Source organism: Equus przewalskii, chromosome 7 (assembly GCF_037783145.1).
Source record: "Equus przewalskii isolate Varuska chromosome 7, EquPr2, whole genome shotgun sequence".
Classification (NCBI taxonomy): Eukaryota; Metazoa; Chordata; class Mammalia; order Perissodactyla; family Equidae; genus Equus; species Equus przewalskii.
Genome location: NC_091837.1, coordinates 42,521,405 through 42,538,545, shown reverse-complemented (window position 1 = coordinate 42,538,545; position 17,141 = coordinate 42,521,405). Strand labels below are relative to the sequence as shown.

The 17,141-nt window shown below is 39.7% G+C and overlaps 1 protein-coding gene and 1 long non-coding RNA gene across 3 annotated transcripts in view; one reads left to right on the top strand and one right to left on the bottom strand.

Annotated features, from left to right (window-relative positions):
- Positions 1–234: 234 nt before the first annotated feature.
- LOC139084824 (uncharacterized) lies at positions 235–9,161 on the bottom strand. Its single transcript, XR_011542612.1, has 2 exons — positions 9,035–9,161; positions 235–846 (listed from the first exon to the last, which is right to left on the bottom strand). It is a non-coding gene; the product is annotated as an uncharacterized lncRNA (long non-coding RNA).
- THOC1 (THO complex subunit 1) overlaps positions 7,794–17,141 on the top strand; it is a 55,166-nt gene continuing 45,818 nt past the window's right edge. Inside the window, exons 1-6 of one of the 2 annotated variants that reach the window (XM_008537993.2) lie at positions 7,794–9,246; positions 11,380–11,453; positions 11,547–11,607; positions 12,850–12,916; positions 16,219–16,337; positions 16,802–16,850. In XM_008537993.2, the coding sequence (XP_008536215.1) occupies positions 8,962–9,246; positions 11,380–11,453; positions 11,547–11,607; positions 12,850–12,916; positions 16,219–16,337; positions 16,802–16,850 (655 nt within the window). In that variant the 5' untranslated portion in view covers positions 7,794–8,961. The remainder of the gene's footprint in view (positions 9,247–11,379; positions 11,454–11,546; positions 11,608–12,849; positions 12,917–16,218; positions 16,338–16,801; positions 16,851–17,141) is intronic. The other variant, XM_070629736.1, reaches the window with a different exon arrangement.

Here is a 17,141-nt window from a genome sequence, read left to right as displayed (position 1 = left end):
ATAGCTTGAGTCTTATTTTCTGAATTCAGACTGATATTGTTAAGATTTTTATTTGATATTTAGTCTACTTACATTTTTTAATAAGCATTTTATTTTGGAATAACTTTAGATTTACAGAATAGTTTCAAAAATACTACTACAGGTCCTAAATACTTCTCACCTAGTTTCCACTAATGTTAATATCTTACATAAGCATAGCGTATTTACCAAAACTAAAAAACCAACACTAGCACATTACTATTACATAAACTCCAGACTTTATTTGGATGTCACCAGTCTTTTCATAAATGTCCTTTCTCTGTTCCAGGATCCAATCCAGGATTCCATATTGCATTTTTTTATTCCACATTTACTTTTAATTCAATTACTGATACAGATGGACTTAAGTCTGTCAGCATGCTATTTGTTTTCTATTTGTCCCATATTATCTTCGTTCTTCCTTTCCTGACATCTTTTGATTAATCAAATATTTTTTAGTATTCCATTTTATCTGCTGAACTGCCTGTGCTCCTGCATCTTCCTGACCCTTGTTGACAACCTCTCCTGGTGAACCTCATTAAGCATCCAAGACCCCAAAGAAAAAGATACTTTAAAAAGATGTTACTCTGCTCCCTAGACAGGGCTCAACACTCAAGTTTCATGGCTACATCTCCTCACCAAAGACTGGCTTACTGGGGGCAGTGGGAGGAAGGGGGACCTATTGCAGAGAGGGCCAGCTCTGGCTGTAGCTGTCGGGTGCTGTACTAACTGAAATCAAAGGGCTGAAGTTGTCAGAGCAAGACGCGTGACCTGAGCAAGAAACTGCAGAGGAAATCACAGACGTGGCATATCCGATGAGCTGTAAAACTGAAAAAAAAAATCAAAACTTTTCTAAACAATCAATAATAACAAATATCCACTATGCTAAGTAAAAGGCTGAATTATCTTTCTGTTCTTCTTTATAGAAGTATTACATAATCATTTTCAAATGCTGAAGTGATCAAAGAATATGCAGCCAAAAATGTAGGAGGAAAGTATTATGAAGGGATATCTAGCAGTTGATAATAATATTATCCTGAATTTTATGATGTTTGTGCCACCTATAATGTATTGTCATTTCTTTTCTCATTCCAAATAAATATTTACTTTCATATCTAATTTCATATTTGTGATTTTGTATTATTCTTCGTAAAGACCATCCCTCCCAAACTGTATAAACTTCAGGCTAGATCCACTGCTGCTTTCGTACATGCCTGTTTTTGTTTCTACCATCATAATTTATACTTTAGTATATATACATGTACATATATACTTATATGTATGCCCTCTCTCATTCTCTCTCTCCACCCAAACACACACACACACAGAGGGAGGGAGGGAGACGTAGAGAGAGTCAGAGAGATTTTGCAGTTCCCTCTGTGTTCTAACTCTTGTTATATGAACTTTTTTTTCTTACTTTCTCCAGTGATATTGAGGGTATACATATTATTTTAGATTCCACTAATGATTATCATTTATGTTTTTAATGTCTATATGCTTGAATCTATTTTTTTAACTGGCTGAGATCCAACTGAACAGTTTATTTTGGCTCCCCTTATGTATGATTGAATTCAGCACATTTTCTCCCCTTATATTGGACATCTCTTGGCCCTGTCTCACATCCACTGGACCCACTTTTACTCTAGCCACAGCCATCTCCACACAGTGAAACTGACAGGAGTTCACCACAGCAGCATCATACACTTTTTTCCTGCCCCAGGGCTCCTCTAATATTGTCCTATTGCACAGAACCCCTGTGGAAGCCCTCTATGTATTCATGCATACACAAAAGCAATGTGACCATGAGTCAGTCTTTGATGAATGGGGATTGGAAGTCAATGCATGAATGCTTTCCCCCTTTCTTTGGGCAGGCAATTTTGAGGCACATTAGATACGGCTTCTCAAAAGATTCCACTGAAATTGGGCTCCAGTCGCCCATAGCAGTGACAGATACTATAAAGCACCTTTGCAATGACTTTTCCTCCTGTTTGATTCTCCCTGGTTTCACTGCTTCCTTGGATCACTTTCCAAAATAAATTATCTACACACAAGTCTTTGACTCTACTTTTGGGGGTAACCCAGACTAAAACACTCCTCTTCTATCCCTCTCCAAAACTTCCCAAGCTTTGCTGACATAATTTGAGGTCTTAAGAGTCACCATTATTATAGAAAACAAATCCCACTTACCAGATGGCTTCCTGGTCACGTAATGATATTCATGTCTACAGCCACTCAAGTCACCTCTCACCTAAGAAGAGGCCTGTCTGCTACTTTCTTGTGCATCCAGAAAAAGATCCACCACTGCTCACAGGCAAAATTCAACTACAGACTTCACCTGGCTCACAGGAGGTAAGAGAGGTGGACCCCTGCTAGACCATAATCTCCAGCACACTGGATCATTTCAAAGTCAATCCACTCCATTCAGAACTTTAGGGGGTGACCCAGCCTCCTCTTTTCGAGATTGAGAAATAAAAAGGAAACTAAACAATAACACAACTGTAGATGAAACCTACCTCAGCTCCTGCATTAACTGGGACTCTGATGGCGAATGAATGAAATCCAATTTCAAATGGCATTAAGCTATTATCAAAGAGGTTTAATGGTTCATGGAACTTAGGAGATGAAAACAGAGCCGTCATCTGACATGAAAAAGCCCAGAGCTCAAACTATTCTGCGATTAATCTCTCTTCCCATCACTTTCCCATCTCTCTCTCTCCTCCTACATCTGTCCTCCCCACCTAACATCTTTTTCTTCCTCTCTTTTCATTCTATAGCCCATCTTTCAGCTCTGTTTCTGTGTGTTGGCCTCATTTTCTCTTTCTGTAGATGGGCTTTCTCCCAGGGATAGAGAAGATGGCAACAGGGGCTCAATATTTGTCACAGCCCCTGAGGTGACAGAGAATTGTACTGGGCAGCCAGTATGACCAATGGGTATTATCCTACTGGCTGCTTGGCATCCAAATACCCTTTCCAATTGAAGGGAAATCCAAAAATAAGGCTCTGCAGCTCATTACAGATGCTGAAAGCAAGGAGGGATGGGTGTAACTTTTCCTGTTCTCTGGAAGCTAAAGCACGAGCACAAGACCTGAGGGTAGCCAATCAGATACTCCCAGCCATGACCTTGAATCTAGAGGAAGAGGTGCAAAGGTTTGAGAGCTGGAGATTAAGCAGGATAGCTACAGCAGCACCGTGTGGAGGTGAGCATACAGCGATGGGGTGGCAAGTATGCAAGGGCTGCAGAATCCAGAACCAAAGCCACACCATTAGAGATGGTGTTAGCAGGGTCATCTTAAGACTGAAACTATGTCTTGCTTCCACTGAGGGCTGCCCAAGCTTCATCTCCAGGCTTCCACTTGGTTGGATGAGCTTCCGGATTCCCTCCCAATAACTTACTTCTCAAAACAGTAACCAGAGTAGGTTTCTATTGTTTATAAAAAAGAACTCTAACTAGTACAGCAGACATATTTTCCAGCTGCAGAAGAAAAATTTCAAAGACATTGCTGGCCAGGCCTGGTCATACACCCACAACTGTTTTGTCTATTGCAAGAATGGGGCGAGGGGGCGGGGGGTGGGAATGGCAAGTGAGGAGTGGAAAATATGCTGAGCAGCCCCTGCAATAGCTATTAGGACTGAACAAGCTTGACTTTCATTTATAAACATGAATACATAATGAAAAATCACCAGTCATATGAAGGAAATCAGATGCTCCAGAGTGGAAGCAAGGTGACTAATGAAAGCAAATGACTCTCCTCTGAAACAGTTTATGCAAAAAATAAATAACTTCTAAAGCAAACTTTATGTATTCAATGAGATTCCAGAGGCTGTGGCGTGCAGTAGAAGAGAATGAAACTGCAGGAAGGTCAAGGTCCTAAACAATCTGGCCCTGTCATTTCTCCAACCTCATTTTCCGCTGCTCTCCGTCTTGCTCACTATGGCCTTTTTTCTGTTCTCAAATACGATAACCTCCTTCTTAACACAAGCCACTGCACACACTATTCCATCTACCTGGAATGCTCTTTCTTGCCTTCCCCTGCCAATCCCACCCTCATAAATATACAACAAATTCCTTTCCATACTTTAAATTTTAGCTTAAATATAATTTCCTCAGAGAGGTCCTTCCTGACAACCCTATTTAAAGTCAAATATTGCTCAAGCATTCTCTATCTCAGTCTCTCATTCCTTTGATTTAGAGTGACCTTGGGACTAAGTCACTTAAGCACTGTTCACCTCAGGTTCTTCACCTGTAAACTGGGAATTATAAAGAGTAACTACCTCATAAGGTTGCTTGGAAGATTAAACGAGTTCATCCATGTAACGCACTTAGAATTCAAGCACACAATAGCACTCAGATGCTATTATTTCCTTCACAGCACTTATCACATAGTGAAATTCTTTTATGTTTCTATTTACTTTTTAAAAAATCTGCTCTCCCACAGCATAAAAGCTCCATTAAGGTTAGTAACTCTTCTGTTTAGTTCACAGTGCCAGGTTAATATATATTTGTCAAGAATAAGCAAACGAAGAAAATATTTTCTGAAAATGGATAAAATATTATTATATCAATACCTTAGGACAATGTGGTGGCCATGAAATGCTCCACTCAGATCTTTTGCTGTGGGGAGCACAACTGACTGACAGCCCCAGCTGTTAACTTCTGGATCCACCCCATTTGCACCAAGGCCAGGCTTCCTGAGGGCTGCTTCTAGTCAATGACTGAGCATGGCAGAGGTACTAGTGCAAGTCCATTCTGGCAAACCGCAGGACTCCTCTGACAAGAAGTATGGCCTGAGGACTCTCCACTGGCAAAGTCAAACCTTTCTTGGAGCTGCGCTTCACTCAGAAACTTCCTACCTAATCCTCCCTCCTCGGGTGTCAGCCCTGCATTGTGGTCCGCAAGCTCTCCCTGCCTGCTCCTGCTGACTCCATGATAAACTTCTTGCACATCTAATCCTGTGGTGGTGTTTGCTTCTTGGTAGACCCGAACTAACACAATCAGGACCTCTGGAAGCAAACTCTGAGGTGAGAATTCATGGGCAAATGACTTATTAAGGTGCTCTCAGGAGAAACCAGGAAAGGAGAGAGAAACAGGACAAGAAAGGGGAACAAGTCAAACAAGGGTACAATTTCAGGCAAAATCTCTGCCTAACCCTGCAGGGAAGCTGGGCTTAGCAGGGCAAGAAGTCACCCACTATTCTATTTCTCACCCTGAATTATGTTCACGTATGTGGTCCAACCAAGCTCACCAAACAGGCTTTTGCAATGTACACCAGATAATGATATATACAGTACTTACAATTTAATAAAGTAATACTTCATATATAGTCCAATAATATTGTACCTGTGACTCGGAGATACTAGGCACTCAATAAATGTGTTGAGTAAATAGTACAATATTAATATAAAATGAAAATTGCCACCACCCTATAAAAGACAGCAGCCACACACTTTTCACATAATTTCTCTTTTTCCACAAAAACGTAAGTCCCAAAATATATACAAAGTAGCATCCCTCTTCCATCTTTATTCTTCTCAGTTCCATTCCTCTCCCAACGAAGGAGTCTCATTCTTTTTGCTCAATTTTGCCTCTCCAACATCAGTTCCCTCTCAATATCATTATTTCAATCCACTCAAATTACAGAGAGGGAAGGGGAAAGATGGCTAGGGCCCAGAACCTGAACCAGCAAAAGCTGCAATCCAACATCCTAATGTGGTTGACTGATGAATGGAGCAAAAAGTTTCCTCTTCCCTAAGCGAGGATAAGGACTAGAACAAAAGCAGACTAGGCTGCCTCTCTTGGTCTTTGCTCCTAGATCTCACCACTCCAATGGTAACCTGAATCCATGTAAGAGCACACCAAGGAAAAGAGGAAGGAAGATGCAAATGCTTAGAACCGATCTAAACCATCCACCCTAGGATTTTCAATGGAGGGTATTTCTTAACAGAGAAGCAGTCCCTCATCCATCTTACCTCACTAACGTAAGAGGAAAAATGGGTGCACAATAAGCTTAAGTGAAGAGGTTACATGTTATTGGATGTCTGCCCTTTGAATGTTACTATTACATAGTTTTAAAAAATTTACAGGGGCCAGCCCCATGGCTGAGTGGTTAACTTCACGCACTCCGCTATGGCAGCCCAGGGTTTCGCTGGTTTGGATCCTGGGTGCAGACCTAGCATTCCTCAAGCTGTGCTGAGGCAGTGTCCCACACAGCAGAACCAGAAGGACCTACACTAGAATATACAACTATGTTCTGGGGGGCTTTGGGAGAAGAAGAAAAAAAAAATGATTGGCACCAGATGTTAGCTCAGGGCCAATCTTTAAAGAAAAAAAAACTTATAATGTGTTATTATCGATGACAATATAATCCTCACCCTTAGCCAATTGTAAGGAAACAATTTATGAGACATTAAGATGGTAATGTCTGTTGGTAAAGATTCAAGAGTTAAGGATTAAAGCTAGGCTCAAATCCCAAGCTAGCTTTCTCTAGCCACGTGACCTAGGAGAGACGAGCCTGTTTCCTCACAGATATATTGTTATGTACAATGTTGTCGTAAGGGGTAGAAATAATCCAACAAAAGTATCTGGCTCATAGAAGGTGCTCAACAAAACCTGACAATTACTTATCACAGTATAACATGGTGGCAAGAACATGAAATCTGGGATCAAAACCCCTGGGTGGTCTCATTTTGCTAATTACCTCTATCAAGAACCCTATCCCTTGAGTTTGCTTCATGTGTAAAATGGGCATTATAGCTGTATTACCCACCTCAAAATATCATTTATAGGATCAAATGAGGAACTACATGTTAAGTGCACAGGGAATTATAAAGCATTTATTAATGTGATCTAAATGCTAAAGTATTTTTCTACTGCAATGATTTTTGAATGACATCTTTTTAAAATGCATTACCTACTTTCTTGCTTTATTAAATATAATCTTATCTTGAGGTCTGAAATCATACTGATGTTTGTGATGTCTTTGCCCTTTTTAAGCTATCCAGCATCAGATTGCTGCTTTTTCAAAAATAGGTTTTGTTAAAATTTTCATTGCGGTAAAATATACATAAAATTTAGCATTTTAATCATTTTAAGTGTACAGTCCAGTGGCTAAAGTACATTCACATTGTTGTGGAACCATCACCACTATCCAGCTCCAGAACTTTTTCATCACCCCAAGCTGAAATCTGTACCTATTAAACAACAACTCCTCATTATCACCTGATGATTGCTGCTGTTTTCCCTGTTTCTTTACCTGGTGTTGCTTCCCTTGTTAGCAGCAAAACAGCTCATTTTCTCCTTCCCTCAAAATACACTGCTGGCTATAACTTGGCAGGAACTATAAAAGCCATTTTTAAACCCACAACATTCTTTGGCTTCAAACGTTAATACCACCTGGTTCCAACTTCAGTTTTCAGCCCTATTTCTGTTCAGAACCTAATGTTAAAGTAAACAGCTGTCTTTCGCTGTGCTTCCTCGCTTCACACCTCTGCTCATACCTTCTCTCCATGTGGAATGTCTTTCCTGTTCAGCCCTTCCCACTCTACCTATGCCTACCAGAATCCTTCAAGGTCCAGGTCATGCTCTATCTTCTCCATGAAGACTCCTTGACCACCTCATATGGTAGTGATCTCTCTTTCTCCTTTGACCTCTTACAGTAGTTATTATCTAAATTACTAATGATAGAAATTGTACACTGTAGTTGTTTCATGTTAACCATAGCTCCTCAAAACAGGAATTAAGCTGTATTATTTTGTTCATTCAATCATTTGTTCATATATTTATTATTCATTCAACAAATACTGTCCACTGTGTACAAAAATGCCCCCAAAATAATTGCTGAATAAACAAATAACATTCTAAGTCACTGGGCTTTCATGGATGAGTCAATAAACACCAGCTCTTCTTGTGTTTGGGATTTTGTAAAAACTAATTTTATCTACCTCTCAGGTCTTAGTTGTGCTCCAGGTAGTTAGTAATCATCTGTAATATAATAATAATAATCCTATTACACTAGCTACCTATTAAATTAGTTAATACCAGTTTATTTTGCCTATTTGGACATTTAAGTTATACAATCAAACCTGAATGATTCTGTTGATTCTAAAAAAGACTGTAGTGTTCCAGGTAGCCATCACTGTTCTCAATTCCCACTTAGGGGCAAGACCCTAAAGTTGTCTTTCGTTAACTTCCTACATCCTCGTTGGATGTCAATGAGGGGAACAAGGTAAAGGGCGCCTAGCTTTCTTCATTTAGGTACCCATAGAAGGGAATTAGAGCCGGTAGGAAGTTCCTCGCACTTGGGTCACAGCTTCTTTCCTCACAGCATAATCCCAACTGAGAAAGTTACTGCCACTTGGCTTCTCATTAGCCAAGGCTCTCAAGTGAGAGGAGACAAGGGAGGAAATCGCTGAGGAGACAGGGTTTCGCAACGGGTGCCTCCACCCGGACGCGGCGCCACCCATTTTCCAATCGGAGCCGAGTACTGCATTCCTCCTCGGTCTTTCTCTTTAGCAGAGACCTCTACGTGCCAGCAAAGTTAACTGATTCCAAGATATTAACACTAATACTTAGATTGCTTTACAAGCCCCACTTGCCTTCATTATTCCGTTCGCGCTTTTCAACAGCCCTGTGATACAGGCATTACTGGTATTTCACAGGAGAGTGAACTGCTCCTGAGCCACAGGGCTAATGCGTAAATCCGGAGCTGAGACCACTCCTTCAGGGAGAATGACTGCGGTCCGGAGGCCCAAGGCCACTGCCAACGCTTCCCCAGATAACCCGCCAGGCTCGGACCCTCAGGCAGCCGGTACCTTCCCCCGCGGCCCATTGAGCCGTAACTAGCAGCCATTCTCCCGGCTTCCCTAACGCACGAAGAACACCGCCGGTGCGCGTCCCGGCCTAGTCCCCGCCCGGCAGCGCAAAGCTTACAGGACGAGGCCGCCCATATGCCGTCACCTCGAGGGTTCCCCACAAACCCGACTAAGTACTGTGCGGCTGACTCAGGGTTCCAACGCCCACCTGAACTCGGTCCCCAAGAAAGCTCCCAACTGCCAGCTGGCCCGCCCCTGGGCTCACAGGCCGCTCTAGCCGTGCACAGAGCCGGCAATCTCGTTGCTCCCTGCTTGACGTCATCAGCGAGCGCCACAGCGCGGTGGCGGGCAAGCGCAGCCGGGAAGATGTCTCCGACGCCGCAGCTTTTCAGTTTGCCCGAAGCGCGGACGCGGTTCACGGTGAGCAGAAGGCCGGAGGGGGCGGGCGTAACTCAGCGCTACTCTTTGCCCTTCTTTCCCTGAAATTACTCGAATTTTGCCCTGGGGTAAAGCGGGGACCGAGGTGTGCACGCTTCGGCGTGGGCTCCTGGCCCCTTCGGGGGCTGGGAGGTGAGAAAGGCGCATTAGCTGTCTCTTTCGCGCGTCCTCTGCTGTCCGTCTCCGCCCTCCCGCCAGTGGCTCCCGCGGCCTCGATTTCTGGGCGTCTTTGAGCCCTGCGTGGAGGGCTTACCCGAAGACCGCCTCCGATGCGGTCCAGCTCCTCTGCGGTGCTCGCTTAGCGGGTCAGGTGTCTCCAGAACTGGAAGGGGAGTTACTCTGGGGGCGTGGGGGGCGGGAGTTGGTTTCAGCCCAGAGAACCGGTTCCCGCCCCGCCTCCTAAGCTGCCAGGTCGTTTTTCCGGTCGCCTATTCCTTACTCCTTTAACCCTCCGTATCTCACTCCTAAGAGATCGAGGAGGAGATCCTAAATGGGAAAAGGCAAACAGAGATTAGCTTGGGAAAGGTTGCCAAATGTTATTTTATTCTTACGCTTTGGGGAAGAGCAGTTTGAGCATTTGGGAAACACCTTACAGAGCGTCTTCATGTTGCCTTATTTAACTCTTAGAATAGCGTTGTGAAGTAGGCTAAGTTTTATTAACTCTTATGTGTGAGATAGAAACTGAGACACTCGTCTCCCCGCAATGTTGTGATTTACTTCACTGATTTTTCTGACTTCAGACCCAGTATTCTTTTTATATGGTCCATCATAGCCTCCAGCATGAAAAACTCTGTGCAAAGTTATTTGACTGTATTTTGTCTTTAGCATGTGTGCCAGTATTTCAAGTCATGAAACTACTCATTCAACTGTGTTTATGTAATTATAGTGATGGCAGATTAAAGATTCTGTGAAAGAAAATTGTTTCTTTGTAGTCAGTAGTTTTCTTGTGTTCAGGGTTTGTTTTTTTTTCCATACAGCGTGGGGTTTCTTTTTTTTTTCCTACCAGATTATATCTTGTTTATGTCATCAAAATCGTTTTCTTTCTGTGCATTTTGCTGTAATCCCTGGTGTTCTGATGTTCTGTTAAGAGTAACTGTTAGGAATATCCAAGATCATGTTAGTCCTGAAGGGGACCATTTAATTGGAGATCATCCAATCTAATGCTTCTGAAGCTTCAGTGTGTAGTGGGATCACCTAGAGATCTTGTTAAATGTAGATTCTGGTTCAGTAGTTCTGGAATCCGGCCTGAGATTCTGCATTTCTGTCAAGTTCACAGGTGATGCCACTGCTGCTGCTGGTAGTAAGGATCTACAACAACCCTCTTATTCAACTGGAGAGGAAAATGAAGCACAAAGAGATAAAAGGATAGGCCCAAGATTACACAGCCTATTGTGGCAGAGTCAGGAATGGACATTTCCAGTATAAATCTAACTCCTATGAGGCAATAAGATGACTTTGCAAGTGTATGTGAATTTTCACAGGACGAATGACTTTGCAATATTTTTGTCTGTCACTTATGACTACTTTAAGACAATCAGCAGGGACTGTGCCGAGCAAGCCACTTAGAGGAGGTAGGACTTGAGATGGGTCTTGAAGAATGGATAGAATTTGGATGAGCAGGCAGAAAGAACAACATGAATGTATGAATACACTAGAGTAAGGTTGATAGAAACTGATGAAAAAATAGCTAGACCTTAGTGGAGAGTATGTGTGAGGGGATAGTGGGAAATAAGATTGGATATGAATGGGATAACATTATCAGGGACCTTGAGAGTGAGCTATGAAACTTCAAAACCGAAACCTGTAAATAAGGAGCCATTTGGATGGTTTTGGTTTTTTCTTTTTAAAAAAAGCAGAATACTCTCATGAATGTGATATTGAAAGAGATGGTAGGAGGAAAAACCTGGAATAAGAAAGTCTAGCTAGGAAGCTCTTGCCAGGTTTAAAGTGATGAGAGTCTGTATCAGTAAGTGGCATTTGAATAAGAATTACTGATAGAATGACTGATAGGTAATTTTTTCCAGGTAAAAACATTTTTTAGTTAGACATGCTATTGATATGATTTTCAGTAAAAAGCAAAATCTTTCCACTTATTTGCTATTTTTATTTTTTTAGAAGTCTACCAGAGAGGCCCTGAACAACAAAAATATTAAGCCATTGTTGAATACCTTCAGCCAGTTACCTGGCAGGTAAGGCATTGATATCCATGAAATATGCTTTCCTGGATCTTTATACTCACCTGAGCTGTTTAAAAAATGCAAGTGTCTTTTGTTTTTTAATAGTGAAAATGAAAAAAAATGTACCCTTGACCAAGCTTTCAGAGGTGTTCTAGAAGAAGAAATTGTAAGTATGCTTATCCTTTATTGTTAAAATTTTGCTGGCAAATTAATAAACCAGTTTTTTTTTAAATTGCTTTTGTTCTTAGAATGGGTATTTAAGCATTTTTTTTAGAGTGAGCCTGCTGCTTTGTGAAAGCTAACTTGATCATAGTACAGAAAGTTATGTAATAATTAAGGCATTTGACAGCACAGGTGCAGTTTAAAGGCTTGGTTTAATAAATGAAGAGAGCCCTCTCCAAGTGAATATAAGAAAAGTTGACGTGAGGTCTTACTTAGCAAGAACTAGAAGTTGGAAGTGAGCCCTCTCATGTTGCTGTATAAACAGTGACACATCCTGTAGTGGCGTGAAAGCTCTAGTCGAAGGTTGTTCAGCATGGAAGCTGGGATTCATGCGCTCATTTTCTTCTGGCATTCTCCTCATCAGTTTGCATGCAAAACTAACTACAACCTGTCCAACTTCAGTGTAAGTTTAGAGTTCAGAGAAACTTAATCTAAACATGAACAATCCGAATTTATTTACCATTAATGGGACGCTCAAATGAAAGGGAAAGTTTTAGCAGTTTATTCTTGGTTAAGCGAAAGGATGGGTCCTGAGAAGCTAGATCCTTTTCTAACAGTTGGAATACAATGTCCCTTTCTTTCGGACAATTCTGGATCAAAATTCATTTTTCCTCCTCTTCAGACCTAACTACCTGTTGTGAACCATTGGGCAAGTTGCTTTGCTTTTCTGAACTCAATTTCATTTGTAAGAGGGGAAATACCATTCTTTCAGGGTTCCTGTATAAAACAACATTTAAGGAACACTCAATAAATGCTGGGTTTTATGATGTTATAGAACCTAAGCACTACCTCCCTTCCATTAAAGCCCTCCCTCAGACATATTGATGCCCCAGTACAATTAATTTCCTTGGCCCTGCCTTTGCCTATGCCATTGATTGAGTTTTGACCTCAGTACTTCTGTGGTTGAGTAACTTAGAGCCTTAATCACACTACTGTAAACATTTTCCTAAGGCCATTGGATTTTAAGTGAGTCATGTACTTATTACTTACTTGATATACTTCAACAATTAGTGACTCTATTACTGTTCAGTTTTGTATTTCCATCTTAGAAAGTAGTTTTATCTTCTGTAAGAGACATTTTTATCCCATATTTGTCATAATCAATTTAATGTCAGATGGTATGTTTTTATTGTTACCAAATTAGTCTCAACTCTGGCCCCTAAATTGTTTTCTCCTCTGTTGGTAGATAAATCATTCATCATGTGAAAACGTTTTAGCTATTATTTCTCTTGCTATTGGGGGAGTAACTGAAGGTAAGTATGGCTTTCTTTTTTTAAAGTAATTTTGGACATAACGTGCTTTATTTAAAACTTACCTGATTTTGTTTCTCCCTATACCTCTCTGCCTGATTTTGTTCTTTCTTCAGTTTCTGCCTACCACCTTTGCCAAGAAGTTGTCCCAATGAAATTAGCTCACACGTATTTTTCATCTCTATTATGCAGCACACATTTTGACACTTTCTTTGTTCTCCAGTTGTTTTGTTCATTCAGTAAATATTTATTGAGCATCTGCTGTGTGCCTGGTACTGAGCTAGGACTTGGAGATTCAGTAGTAAATAAAGCATATTCCCTACCCGGAAGGAATCTAGTAGCTAATGGAGGAAAGAGATGTGTAAATGTCATACCATGCTGTAGTTACTGTGATTGAAGTGATTCTCTAAACTTCAGAGTCTAAAGGAATCAGGAAGGTCTTAGAAAGGAAGCTATAACACAAGAGCCAAGATGGGAGGGATGATGAATTTGTAAGGCAGAAACAGAAGGGAATAGCTGTGTAAAAGCCACGTTCAGCATGGCTAAAGAACTGCGTGGAGCAGAGGGGTGAGAGAATAATGAGAATGGTGAGGAAAGATGCAGGAGTAGTAGTTAGGGTCATTTGTAAAGGACTTTGTATGCCATGCTAAAGAGGAGCTATGGAGGAAGAGTTGGGTTGGGAGAGACTGCTGGCAGGAAAACTAGGTAGGAGACTGTTAAAATCGGGCGGGGGCAGTGGGCAGCAGCTTTGAGAGACTTTAAAAAAGGCACATAGTAGATACACAGTGCCTAACACATTGGAGGAGCTCATTAAATATTTGCAGAAAGAAGTAATGAAAAAATAGTTTATCAGTATTCTTTGACCAATTTGGTTAAAATACTCATTTGATTAATTCAGATAATTTATGTGAAAAATGCTTTTACTCTGTAAAGCATTATTCATATATTTATCATTTTGATGCTTATTCCTGCAAAAACTGGAAAATGCAAGGTAAAAGTAGTCTTCCAGCGTAGCAGCAAGCTGTTTTGTGAACTTAAGCATAGTTCATAAATTCTGACCTTATGTGTTTTATATGAGATGCTTCTTCATTCCATCATTAAGCATACTTAAATGAGTTCCACAGTGGAGTGTTCTTTGCCCAGTTTCTCTCAGTTTGCGGCATCTGCTTAGTTCTTTGATATGTTACTGTTGTAGACTGTTAATGTCTTTAACACTTGAAGTTGTACAAAGTCTATGTTTAGAACTTTTACTTTCTTTGAGAAAGATGAGGACTTAAGAACTTAAACCATAAATAAAAGCTTAAGTGCTTTTTTATTTTAATTTGATAGGAAAAGTCCCTTCTTGAGAGAGATTATTATTGTATTATTTGTGTACCATGTTTTTGAATTGTCCATAAATATGTTTTGTTAAATTCAACCCAGCAGATATTTATTGAGCTTCTGTTCAGTGTCAGATAATTTACTGGTTAAAGCATATAAAAATGCCTACCATTTAAAAAGCTCATAGTTTATATAAAGATAAACAGGATTTGGTGAGTGCTATAAGTTACATACAGTGTGCTTCAGAAACAAAGATGAGGTGGCCTTATCAATTTACCATGTGATAGAAGGAAGACTAGGCAGAAAACAGCATTATCAACAAAACCATGGAAGTATGAACATAACAAGGTGTTTGGGAGCTGAGGAAGTGCCTATCTGTCGCCAAGGTTAAAGGCAAGCAAAGAGGGCAATTGCAGAGGCTGGGATATGAGTTGCAAAAGTTCCAGGGGGTCGTGTTATAACCCAACTCATCAGAATCACCAGTGAATCTCTATATTTAAGTGAGATTCCCAGGGCCTAGCTTAGTTTTACTGAATCAGAGTCTTTGGTAATGAGATCTGGGTAATTTTGTTAAGTTCTATAATTATTAAATGTGAGTTAACTTATGCCAGGCTATGCTGCAACTAAGAGCAGAGTATACTTCTCAAATCTCTTGGATATACAGGGCATATGGTATCATGGAATCTAAGTGTTAAGGGACGTTAGAGATCATCTAGTCCAGTCTCATATCTGGCCTATCCTGCTCCCCTCTGTAACGACCCTGGCAGGTAGTCAACCAGCCTCTGTGCCCATTGATGGAGCTCACTATTTGATTTCTGTTAGATAGTTTTGATTATCAACTGGAGTTGAAATCTGCTGCCTTATGCCACCCAGTGGTTCTAGACAGTATCCCTCACATCACATTCCAGATGTAATCTTATCAGAGCTAGAAATACTACTTCCTTTTTCTGAACATATATTAAATGCAGTGTTTGGGGCTTGCAGTGCCCCCTAGATACTTTTTTACATATTATGCATAAGTGGCTACTTTTCTTAAACACTTAACAAGTGTTAGTAAGTATTACCTTAAAATAGAAGGAAGAATGAGCAGGAAGATAAAAGTATTGTTAGTCTAAATGACCTTTTCTTTAAAAAGCTTTTAATTTATTGCTTTACTTTAATAACATTGAATTTAGAAATAAACATTTTACTTTACTGTTCTTTCCCTGAAACAATACTGTTATTTTAAATGTTTATTAATAGTTGAAATCAGTATCAAGCCTTTTTGTTATCTTATTTAAAGATAATTCTTTTCAAAACACTTAGCAACATTATAGAACATTTAGAAATGAAAAAATGGGAAAATACTAGTCATAATTCTTTTTAAAACTACATTTGTTTTGGTATATGTTTTTAGTTTTTCTAGAACTAAAATTTAAAATTAAAAAAACATGTTGTTGTTGTAACCATAATATACATACAGTTTTGAATCCTGCTGTTTTCACCTAGTATCATAAGCATTTTCCAAGTTATTATAGTCATCATAATCATTGCTTTTAATTGGCTGTATTACATTCGTAGTGGTGGTGCAAGCAGACTGGAGCTAGACTGCCTGGGTTCATATCCCAGCTCTGCCATTTATTTAACTTCTCTGTGTCTCAATTTTCCCGTTCTATGAACTGGAGATAATATTATCTACCTCATAGGGTTATAAGGATTAAATGTGTTAATATATGTAAAGTACTTAGTGTGCCTGACATATAGTAAATGCTCTAAAAGTGTTATCGAGAATTATCTTCCTCATCGTTATTGTTGAGTGCACATACCAGAAATTACATAAGTATGTCCCGTTTAAGGACTTTTTGGTTGCTTCCATTTCTTGACTTTTAAAACCTCGTTAGGACTGACAAAGTGTACCTTTAAGATATTCTTCAGAATTATTTTGCGTGGGCTGTTTTACACTACAATTTTTTAAACTTTTAAATTGACTTGTGCTCCACTTGAAGGTATTTGTACTGCATCTACACCTTTTGTATTGTTGGGAGATGTTTTGGATTGTCTTCCTTTGGATCAGTGTGACACAATATTCACTTTTGTGGAAAAAAATGTTGCTACTTGGAAATCAGTAAGTGCCTTACTTTTGGTTTTTTTTTTCTTGGTAACATTGTGTTTCTATGGATCCAGAGTCCTCAGAGTAGATTTTTTGCTTCTATTTCTAATATTGCTGATTGCTAAAAAGTGTATCTGTCCTTATGAAGGAATTAATATATGTTGCGCTCTCTTGGGGGAGCCATGTAAGTGATGTATGGAAGGAAAGCTGAAGTGCAAAATTTGACTAAGTAGTAACAACTAACTTGGAAATACACACTTACATATTTAAAGCAGTTACTTAGTTTCATGTTTTGTTACCTTACATATTTAAAAATATTTTTATTTCATTGAAAGTGTTATTTGCTTGAAAATAAGTGAAAGTGGCATAGTAGAGTCTCAGTGCATGATAGTGTTCTTTAATATTTTTACTTCCTGTGGCTTACTATTGAAGGATGTGTAACGACTTCTGAACAACAGTCATATCTGTCTTAATTTCAGAATACGTTTTATTCTGCTGGGAAAAATTACTTACTACGTATGTGCAATGGTAAGTTCTTCTGTGGTAAATGATTGTTTTTTAAAATGCAAATGTGGCCAGAAAAACCGGTAGTTGAATTAAACACAGTGATAAAAATTTTTAAATAGATTAATATCTTCATTTTTAAATAACAGTCTGATTTATTAAAACTACTCATTCACTTTAAATTAAAATGTTCCTGTTCTGCCTGTAAACTTAATGAAAACCAAAAAATTTTTGATAATGCTCTTCTTGACTCTGCTAAACTTGTTTTACTCCTAATTTTGTAGTGCTTTTCTGTGGCAATAATTTCTGCCCCAT